The 12040-nt window shown below is 36.5% G+C and overlaps 1 protein-coding gene across 20 annotated transcripts in view; it reads right to left on the reverse strand.

The window, feature by feature from the left end:
- The window catches only part of MECOM (MDS1 and EVI1 complex locus), a 567851-nt gene that overhangs the window by 16824 nt on the left and 538987 nt on the right, over window positions 1-12040 (reverse strand). For 11 of the 20 annotated variants that reach the window (XM_032630292.1, XM_032630277.1, XM_032630275.1 and 8 more), the window contains one exon: window positions 418-584. In XM_032630292.1, the coding sequence (XP_032486183.1) occupies window positions 418-584 (167 nt within the window). Of the gene's footprint in view, window positions 1-417; window positions 585-6642; window positions 6670-12040 lie in introns of all 20 variants that reach the window. The other 9 variants (XM_032630273.1, XM_032630289.1, XM_032630272.1 and 6 more) reach the window with 1 other exon arrangement.

Here is a 12040-nt window from a genome sequence, read left to right on the forward strand (position 1 = left end):
ACTAGTTTTCTTCACTTATCGACCTTATTTGTCCTTCATTAATAGCCTTATTCTTCAATGCCATGACAATTAATAAATATATGCTTGAGGACAGTAGTATTATACCTTTGGATGAAAATAATTAACTGTGAAAGAAATTCATAAATATCAAAGTGAAACAAGTAGATAGCATTTGGACCATTTCCAACCTCATTTATCACAACCAAATGGCCTGTGTTAAAATTTTCATTTAATAATAATTTTTTTAAACCACTATTTTTATATCCCACTAAATAAAGAGTACTTTGAAGTGCTTGAGATCTATCATGGTTGCTATTAATCATCCAATCAAGAATAATTTCCAAAACAAACAGCAGGGCCTTTTGAAATCAGAGGGGAGATTTTTGGAAAGCAGGCCATGATTAACTTTGCAGTTACCTGCAGGTATAGCGTTCCTTTCCTTTCCGCAGGAGGTTCTCTGGCAGGGCGCTGGGAGGAGCTCTGAAGTTGAACATGGAGGGAACCGACTGTAGAAGTTCACTGGCCTCAGGTTTCAGGGCACTGAAGCTCTCCAGCTTCTCCGCCATGTTTTCAATAGCTGACATCTGAAAGGCAAAAAGCACAAGACCATGAAGGATGGGGCAGACATCCTCCCTTCTGTAATTATCTCTAGCAAACCAAGAACAGATTAATGAGAGGGAAGCATCAAATCTGCTGAATGCAAGGGGCTGTAGAAAGAGATTGTAGTGTCCCAATATTAAACAAATGAGAGAATTCATTGATCTTAAAGATAACAAAGGTAGAATCAAGCTTACAAAATGCCAAGTGAACTTTTCCATAAGCCCTTAGTTAGACCATTTTGTAATAATTTGATATAAAATTGAGCAATGAAATACATGAGAGAGAATAAAACCGTTAGATTTTTTATTAAATTAAGAGACAACATTAGTATCATGCTATCAACAATCACCAGGCCCACCTGTGAATGACTGCAAGAAGGAAGAAATTAATACATCCCCTCCAGAGGCTGACTGGAACCAGGAAATGTTTGACTTTACTCCCTCCCTTTTTAGTATAAAAGAAGCTTGAATCTAACTCTGGCAAGATGGTTCTTTGGGACACAAGTCCACCATCTTCTCAGTCTGTGAGATTTCCGAATAACCAGTAAAAAAAATAGTAAACTGGAAATTATAGCAAGAGATCCTGTATGCCTTGCCTAGGTAATAAAAACCATAGGAAGTAGGGAGTCCCATGAAAAGAACTCACAGCATGAAAAACATCAGGTGTTCCAAAGTTATAGCTTTAGCCAAATGTATGCAATGCAGAAGGAAAAAATTAAATGTGTAAACAGTGCTTTACGTTAAATTAATATCTGGATATACTAGACTTTTAAGTGCGATTATGTACAAAGAATTTTGGTGAAATATTCATTTGTCCTGGGCAAAGATTAAGTTGAAATGACAGTTCATGATATATTATCATAACTTCACATAACCTGGCACGGGCATTGCAAGTATGACCAAACTCTTAGAGCAGTATTCTTGAAGAAAAACTATCCTGCCTGGTTCTTCCCCTCAAATAACCTAATTTATTTTGCTTATAATCTTCAAGTTTTTGTCTACCTGCACACATATTTGACAGTCATAGACAGAGGATGGCATTTACTTTCAAAGGCAGCTTGATCCTTACTGTCTATAGTTAGACAGACTCCCTCACCTTTCCTTCAACCCTCCCAAAATGTTGTTTCCCCCATGCTCACGTTTTATTTGGAAGCTGCTTACTATTGAATTTTTAAGAAGAAAAAGCAAACTCTCAGGCCATCTTGTAAAATCAACTCACCCATTGTTTATTTGGTTCTCAGGGCACTATGCCACTGGAGAACTCACAAAGCTGTTTAAAAGGTGTTTGCACTCTGTTTCTCAAAAGGCTGGGGCGGTAGACCAGAAGACCCCATGCAAGGATTAAAAATGGTAACAACTATACATTCAAGTAACCGATCAACCCAAGAAAAAGATTCTTTTGCTGATAAGATGGTAAGACAGAGTTGGAGTTCCAATTTATTATGAGTCCAGGTTAAAAATAAAAGGCAACACTTCATACTCAAAAAGAAAATTAACAAAATTTATACTCCGCGGACACACAGCCGGACAGAATACCACTGACTTCTTAAACTGGAGCAAAATCTTAACCGAATGGCCTAAACATGATTCTCTTCTTACAAAGGGAATATTGTATGCTTGATTCTTCAAATGACTATGCATGTTGTAGTTAGCTTTCTTTCTTTTCCCTTTATCCTGGAGCCTGCCCTCTCATTTCATGCCCAGACTCCTAATGCTAGCTACAAATTGCAACGTACAGGGTACCACTGCCAATTTGCCAAATGTCTTTCATCACACACGGTGCAAAAAAATCTCAGAGGAAAGTCAAGATACATTTACTTGTCAGACGACAAATGTGAACTCACTGGGAGGCGGTAGGGGCTATAAGCTCAGGGGTCTGATTCATAATCACTCAGCTGCTAAAACATTCTCCACAGATGCAAGCAGACAGCACATTTGTCACTATGAAGGATTCTGACACATACTGATCACAGGGCAGAGATATAAAATGATGCTGCTGCTTATAGAGGTTGAAGGAAACTCTGTCCCTGCTGAATATGGTCATTATCCCCCTCTAACCAGAGCATAAGCATTTTCATATTACTTTGGATTTTATTTATTAAAAATCAATCCAGAAATATTTTATGATACTATTTTATTTGCATTTATTCCTTTTAATTGTTGCTTGCAGAAAATCATTCTGATATCCCACCCTCCATGGAATAAATTGTCTGAGTGAAAAATGACCTCTGGCCTTCAAGGTGATTAGCAGTAACAAGCAGGGGTAAGGGGCATGACCGCATGTATTTGTTGGGAAAAATAATAAGTGCATGGGTGATGGTTATAAATGTTTTATTTATGTACATTTAATATTTGAGTAAAGTTTCATTATCTAGTGGTTTTAAATCATTTGAGTGTCCGCCCTGCCGACACACTCAGATTCCTGGGGCAATACATCTTGTAGAAACACTTTCCTTTTATATGGAAAATAGCTTACTCATGACTATCATTATTCTCAGCTTTCATCTCCAGCACATATAAACTACAAGTCCTTCAAGTTATTTAAGAGCAATTGGCTGTTGAGAAATGTGTCTTGCTTTAGTAGCTGCTAATAGCTCCTTTTAAAGGAAGATCACTGTGATTACTTCACCTCAAACTGTTTCAATTTGGGAAAAGCATTAAGAAATAACAAAATATAGTATGGACTTGATGACTAAGTAACAACATTCTTAAAGATAATAAGAAAAAGAATAGGGGTTACCCAAGCGCCTCTCTTATAAGCCACCCCACACCTTTGGCTTGGGGTGTCAAATGAAAAGAGGATTAAGTCAGAGTGGGGAAGAGGGAGAGAAGAAAGATGGGAAGTGAGCCACATATGCAGACACACACCCCCTCTCCACTTTCTTTCCGGCTAGCAACCACCGAAACAACATAAAAGCCATCGCTGAATCCTTCCTCTCATCTTCCAAAGATTTGCTCTCACAGCACTTGACATCAGCTGAAAAGAGTAAGTTTCTCCATTAGGACAGATAGAAGTGACTTAGATTGACATATAGACACTACTATGTATAAAATAGATTAATAAGAACCTACTGTACAGCACAGGGAACTCTACTCAATGCTCTGTAATGACCTATATGGGAAAAGAATCTGAAAAAGAGTGGACATATGTATATGTATAACTGATTCACTTTGCTGTACACCTGAAACTAATACAGCATTATAAATCAACTAGACTCCAATAAAAATTAATTTTTAAAAAAAGTGACTTAGACATCTGCTAGTTGGGGTAGTTTAGCCATTCTGTGACCAACAATCAGCCCTGGTCCATATCTTGGATTAAGGTGTTGGATTAAGATGAGTTTTATCTAATGTATGGGTCCAAACCTCAACTTTCTCTAGCTATCTGGGCTGACTCATGCGATACTCCTCTTGGAATAACATGCATTTTGTAGAAGTGGTAAGTTTTGACATTCATTTTAAAGTCTGACTTGGTATTTTAAAAACCAAGATGAATTGGGATAAATGAAACAGAATCTAGCTGGATATACTTTTCAACTATGAAGAAACCAATGAAGGGGGAACAATGTGTACTACAATGAAGAGGACATTTGCTGAGAATGGGGGAAAAAAGGAGGAAAAATCACATCATATATTTTAAAAACGTATTGCCCTCTGTCCTATTAATGTCGTAGGCTAATCTCCGATCAGTAAATGACAGCTTTTTTCCTATGGAACAGTAATTTTTATTTACATATATTGTAGTTGTTGATGGTATCTGCAGCCAGATGTCTGGAAAAGGAAGTCATTTCACCCCCTTCCAGTCCCCAAGGGGCTATTAACTTTATACTGACGCAAACTAATATTTAGACACAATTCCCTAGCTCCTACCAAAAAATGTAGCTATCTCTCTCGTCAAATAAAGTTAGTATTTGTAAAAACATTTCAGCAGGCAAGATATCATCAACTGGGTCTGAAGCACTTAGCTTAACATTTTTTATCTGGCAGCCAATAATTGATGACATAAAGAAGTTTCTCATTAAAACTATTAAAGTGACAATCTGATTATACAAAATGATATGTCCAATGGCACCATGAATTATGTGACCTAATGTTTCACAAATTAGATTACACATGGCTTTATCATAAAATAACTAACTTTTCATAAATAACTTATGATGGGAAAGTTTGTAGATTTGGTAGTTTTCTATATTTATTCACTTGATAACTAGAGAAATCTTAAAATCATGGCCATTTGGGGGAGAAATACATATTCATATTTTATGGTTGTCTCATCCCACATATCACATTCTGCAGTTATGATTATAAAATTATAGGGTTTTTTAACCACTCAAAATTATAAACTTTAATATTTTACTACTTTCCACTAATATCTATATTTTATAGTACAAATATAAATTATTGCTTTGAAAAACCTATGAGTCAAAGAATGGGAGTGTTTCCAAAGCATTGCAATGGCCGTTGCTATACCATTGTACTATCAGGAAAGGGTGTCTAACTTAAAATCTGAACTGGCTTTGTAAGTTGGTAGAAGCACTGGCCATTTGTGTAGGAGACAGCACCTTATGCTTGAAGCACCTAACAGCAAAGCTACTAGCAAGTAATACTCTACGTTAGAAATAATGAGGATGATGACGTACGATATTCTGGACAGACCTTTGCCAGGAGAGGCAGACAAGAAACACTGGAAATATAAGCCAGGATAATGAAAGAGCAACGCTGCCTACAGCACAGCTTTGCCTAATAAGGAAGTTTCTGTCTCTCTACTCTTATACTCTGGAAATAAATGAACTTAATCCTTAAAAGTTGATAGGATGAGAAAAATCACAATTCATCACATATTCCACAGAAGAAATAAAATAGAAGAACTTCTGTTCTAAAAGGAAAACTAACATCAGATAGAGGAAATAGGTGACTGCCAAAGTGCTCTAACTTAAAATAATTTATATATAATTATATGGTGACTAAAGGAAAATTTAACTACATTCCAAGATTCTGCCCATACTTCAGAATCAGGATAATTTTGAGTGAAGAGGAAGGGGAATGAAGGAGTAAAAGCACATACACTTAGAGGAGATTTTGTAATATATGTTATTTACATATATTTCCATTGACTCAAGGTTTATTTGGTAGTGAAAAGTAAATAAATAGTATTCTTTGTATCTTGAATAAAAAATAAAGTTTTCCCCTACTGATGTCAACTGACTGTATCTAGAAACGTTAATTGAAGGTTGAGGGGGAGGGATAAATTGGGAGATTGGGATTGACATATACACACTACTATATATAAAATAGGTAACTAATAAGAACCTACTGTATAGCACAGGGAACTCTACTCAATATTCCGTAATGGCCTATATGGAAAAATCATCTTTAAAAAGCATGGATATATGTATATGTATAACTGATTCACTTTGCTGTACACTTGAAACTAACACAACATTGTAAATCAACTATACTCCAATAAAATTTTTTTAAACTCTAAAAAAAAAAGGAAGTTGAGGAAATGGACCCAATGCTAAAGGATACATTCACTAGTTAGATAAAGATTTTTAAACATTTAGTCTTAGGACTCCACATAGCCAGAACCAAGTTCTGCCCCAGGTTATATGAATGTGAATTCCAATGTCATCTTGTGTCTACACATAAGTTCAGGTTTTATCCTTTTGAAGGCTTTATCATAAGCATCTTTAACATGCTGGTCAGGCTCCCCCAAATAATGGTTGTTTCCACTTAGTGACCCATCTTGAAGTCCCTTTTAACAACATGCTCCAAAGTACCCAGAAAGAGTTCTACATCAAGGTATAATTACATGGAATGGGTCAGATTTAGAGAATAAACTTTCTGTAAACAATTTATAGCACACTAAATGCCCAATTATAACTGAAAGTATTCTGCAGCTTGACAAAGCTGGAAATCTATCTGCTAAAGCCATATCATTTTATGGAAAGGGCTCAGAATTCTTTGTCTGTATGGCAACTTATAAGTTGTTTTCCTTTTAATTCTACGTTATTTTAGTCAAAAATATAAGTAGGAAACTTACCCAAGTTCTCTGATCAGGCAGTTGGAACTGGGAGCAAAATTGAAACAAAAAACAAAAAATTACTTCTGTATCAGTATCTTTATTGCAATCTATCCTTTGAGAAATTAACATTTATACTAAGTAATTTTTGCTTATCATGTAACAATATCTTGAGTAAAAGCTTTGGAAATGAAAATTAATAATTTTATAACACTGCTGAGTTTCCTCTATTTACCTAAATTAAATTTTAGAATCATGGTTATAAACCAGAATGTGCTTATTTCCAAGAGAGCTAAATACTACTTACTATCAAATCTTAAATAGCAAAGTAGATACTTCCTTTTTACCTGTTTGTACTCACTGCAAAACAAGATTCCTAAATTTTACTTTAATAACTAAAAATTAAGCAATTTCCTGCAAAAAAGATATAGTCTTGCATTTTTACAATGTTAGTAACAAAGAAAAGATATTTACTCAAATGTGAATCACTGAGTAACAAAAAAGTAATGTCCTTGGAAAAAAACTGCTTGACTTCTACTAGGATGGGACTGAGACCATCAGTAGGCCAAACACCGAAGGATATTAATGAAAAGAACTACAAATGTCAAGTTATTTATGACAATTTATGACAAGAATCAATGGAGAAAACTTCAGTGAGTTAGAAGCTCTATCAGAAAACACAAATGTTACATCTTTAAAAATATCATTTTGTGGCTTCCCTGGTGGCGCAGTGGTTGGGAGTCCGCCTGCTGATGCAGGGGATGCGGGTTCGTGCCCTGGTCTGGGAGGATCCCACATGCTGCGGAGCGGCTGGACCCGTGAGCCATGGCCGCTGGGCCTGTGCGTCCGGAGCCTGCGCTCCGCAACGGGAGAGGCCACAACAGTGAGAGGCCCACATACAGCAAAAAAACAAAAACAAAAACAAACAAACAAAAATATCATTTTGGTTGGTTAAAGGGGATATATCTTGCTTTCTTAGATTATGGTATCTTCAGTAAGGAAGATGCACAGTTTTTAATGATGAAAGGTTTATCACAGAAGAAATCTAACACAAGAAACACTTGTTGAAAGCACGAAAGAAGATGAAAGGCAAAAGACTTAAGTGATTTTCACACCCATATATAAATGATAACTTGGGAAAAGACCTTAGTCTTTTTCCCAGTTCCTTGGGGTACAGTAGCAAGTAGACATTTTAAAGGAAGAAAATTCAAAAAACGAATGTATAAAGGACAGAAATGGAAGTAAAATAGAGTCTCTGTTGCAGATCAACACAAAGCCAAACATCTGAAAATGAAATATATAAATAACCAAAAATAATATTTAACGTATAGGAAAATCAAACAAAGGAATAATAGCCACTTTTATAATAGTATAATTGCCAAGTGATATCTACGGCCATTCAAATGAGCTATCGAAGTGAATGCAAAGTACCCAGAATGCAAAGCACCCAATGAAATGGACATTCCAAAGATCACATGGTAATATCATTTCCTCCATCTCACCTCCTGTGGCTGTCATCTTCTTTTCAAAATTATAATCTGAGACTCCACAAGTAATTTTCAACCACATATTCAGGAAGAACCTCTGTAGTGTTTGTTTCACCCCTATATTAAACTAACTTATTTATAAGAGAAAAACAGAAAGCTAAATAGTCCTCCAGTGGCCCGACAGAGCAAACATACTTCTTTAAGAACTGAACTGAGAAGAAGTTAGACCCTAAGAATGATAAACCCAGCATTTACCTTTTGATTTTGATGTATGTGTTCCTATATGTTTGGGGTATTTTTGACAAGGATTCGAAAAATATACATTATTCCAAAAAGCAGTAAGATGGACTAATAATCTTTCAATAACATTTAATAAATATTAAATGCACTGGGGAAGGAGGAGGCCAGAATACAAAGACATACAAAAAATTGCCCAGAGAATACCACTACTAAAGCATTTACATATCTATCTACATATAGCTTTTCCCTGAAGCATCAAGAACATGTGGTCTCCTCTTCATTATTATAATAACACTGAGAAGTAGATAGGCTAGGTATTATTCTCATTCTGAAGATGAAGTTACAGAAGGCCCAGAGGGACCACGTGATTTGCTCCAATATACTTTAAATGAAAAATGAAGCAGCGAACGGTCTTAACCAAGCACTTATCTAGCTACAAAATCATGGCAAGCCCTGGGAGCAGAGGCAAGTCCTTCCATTTTGGCTTCTTGCTCTGTGCCACCCTGATTGCTGCCCAACAAGGCAGCACGAAGAACACAGTAAGCATCTTTCCAAGGACTTCTAGATACTTGGTATAGCCCCACCAAAGAGACTGGGCTCAGGGGATGGCAGGAGGGTATTTTACTGACACCCTTTTATATTCAAAATGGAATACTTCTGCAACCGATAATAATAAGAGCTTTTCCTCATCTAGGTCCTTCCATATGCCAAGCACAATGCTAAACACATTATGTACGTGATCTCACTAATCCTTGCAGCTCCCCTGGTAAGGCTGGAGGGGTGTTCCCATTACACTGATAGAGAAGGCTCGGAGAGATGAATTACATTGCTCAAAACCAAAGCATTTTTGTGAATAAGTAGGAAAGCCAGTTCTAAAGCGGTTATTTCTGGCCCCAAATCCTGGGCAGTTTCTCTTTGTTTTCATTTGTTTGTTTGTAGGAAAGTAGATCTTGAGGCTAGGACAGAATTGATAGAGGACTAGAAAGAACGAAAACGTTCTGCTGAAACTTCAGAACATTTGAGGCAGATTTTCTGAAAGAACAGACTGGTCTGAACAGTTGGTGAAAACTGAGTGACCCAAGCTTCTCTCAGGCTACGCTTTTTATGCCACCTGTATCCCACTGATACACAGCCCTAACACAGGAAAAGAGCCACCATGGTTATCAAAATAATGAAATATTTCTGTAGTCTTTGGTAAATAGCCTCTGCCCCAACTACCCTGAATGTCCTCCTGCAGCCCTGGCCTCCTCCCAAAAGACCCTTCAGACAGCCCACTGGCCAGCAACTAAAGCATGAACAGTTGGTGCAGCAAGGGCTTCCAGGACCCGGCTCCAGAATGGCAGGAGTCCATTCTGATTGATCGGTATTCATCACATATGATGTGTTAAATAGCTGAATATCACTGTTAGGTCCTGTTCTTATAGCAACACGCAGCAGTGGGCAGTTCCTTATACCAAGACGCGACATTCTGGTGTGGGAAGAAAACTCTCTGCCGCTGTGACTCCCACAGGCATATTTTCAATGGTCTGAGTGGGTGATTGCTGTACTCCAAGCACTGTACATGCGCCTCATATTTTGTGGTCCTTCGTTAACTTTGGGAATCTTAAAACATAGCAGATTTTCTTATATTAATATTATTTGATTAAAAACATGTATATACTATATTTTTTAATTCATTTTTTAACATCTTTATTGGAGTATAATTGCTTTAAAATGGTGTGCTAGTTTCTGCTTTATAACAAAGTGAGTCAGCTGTACATATACATATATCCCCATATCTCCTCCCTCTTGTGTCTCCCTCCCACCCTCCCTATCCCACCCCTCTAGGTGGTCACAAAGCACTGAGCTGATCTCCCTGTGCTATGTGGCTGCTTCCCACTAGCTATCTATTTTACATTTGGTAGTGTATATATGTCCATGCCACTCTCTCACTTCGTCCCAGCTTACCCTTCCCCCTCCCTTTGTCCTCAAGTCTAATTTCTATGTCTGCGTCTTTATTCCTGTCCTGCCCCTACGTTCTTCAGAACCATTTTTTTTTATTCTATATATACATGTGTTAGCATGTGGTATTTGTTTTTCTCTTTCTGACTTATTCACTCTGTATGATAGTCTCTAGGTCCATCCACCTCACTACAAATAACTCACTTTCATTTCCTTTTATGGCTGAGTAATATTCCATTGTATATATGTGCCACATCTTCTTTATCCATTCATCTGTTGATGGACACTTAGGTTGCTTCCACGTCCTGGCTATTGTAAATAGAGCTGCAGTGGACATTGTGGTACATGACTCTTTTTGAATTATGGTTTTCTCAGGGTATATGCCCAGTAGTGGGATTGCTGGGTCGTATGGTAGTTCTATTTTTAGTTTTTTAAGGAACCTCCATACATGTATATACTATATTTACAACAGCTGCATGCACATGTAAAGATATTGATAGATAAAACTGCCCATCTTCTGAACCAGTAAATTTACCTTAGCTTGCTAGAAATCTGAACTTCAGAGAGGACCCAACTCCCTCATCTGACAGGTAAGGAAACTAAGAGCCAATAGACTGAGTCACTCAAAGACACTGAATCCCAGTGGCTTTTTTCCCCCCTCCCTTATACCATGTACTCACAGCATTTAATTTTGAAATGATTAATGACTAGATTTTAAAGATAATTAGAATATGAAAACCACTTGATTTATTGTGATTAAATGTAGATAACTATAATATCCTTATAAGCATTTAGTTAGGAAGTTATCAAGAGAGACATACTTTTGTGTAATATCTGACACAAAACGCACATTATGTTCAGTTTTTTTAGCTCATGAGGCTGGCAAGTCAATTTAGGTCAACCTAAATGTGGAAAATAAGCACCCGATAAACATTTACTATTTTAAAACTTGTCTCTTTTCCATAAAATAATTTAATAAATGATATCATTCCTTAGTCTTCCTACACAAAATGAATACTAACTAGAATATTTCTAACCCCTTTAATACTAAATCATATATGTTTGCAGTTTAAAATAGAATTTTTGAGCAATGATAGATTTCTCCAGCTAACCCAGAATATGGTATTTCAGCTCTCATACTTTGATGTCCAAAATTTAGGAAAGTACTTTAAAAAATGAAGAAAGAAGAGGTGGTGGCAGGGGCATGAAAGGTGGAGGGAAGAGTCATATCCCATGATTTAATTTAATTAGCTCATAACGTTCTGTAAGACAGCTTGCATAGAATTCCACCAATTTTATTAGAGGAGCGTAATTTTTGGTTTGAATATATTGAAACAGAACAAATCAGTTAAGTCTGTTTTCAAGCTTTTTCATAAAAATTTTGCTTACTATCTATAGACCAAAGCTTATATCCTTAATAATAAGTAAACAAAAAATAAAATATCATTAAGAAACCAGACTCAAGATGTTTACATATTTCTTCTTTCAATACAATTCCCCGCATTTTTATTGATACGTAAGTCAGCTTTTTAAAAAATGACCAAATATGTAGGGACATAAAGATGAACCAATTAGATAACGCTGCTTTGTATTTTCCTTGCAGTGAGAAACTGTACATATTTTGATAAATGGACACAACTCCATCCAGCAAATAGCTCTGTGTATTGTGGTGAATTCTTGTGCAATTACAGAATTTTGCTGGAATGCCCAGTGGTCTCTAGATAAATTCCTTCACCCTCTATGGTAACAAC

The sequence above is a fragment of the Phocoena sinus genome, chromosome 4 (genome assembly GCF_008692025.1).
Source record: "Phocoena sinus isolate mPhoSin1 chromosome 4, mPhoSin1.pri, whole genome shotgun sequence".
NCBI classification, from domain to species: domain Eukaryota; kingdom Metazoa; phylum Chordata; class Mammalia; order Artiodactyla; family Phocoenidae; genus Phocoena; species Phocoena sinus.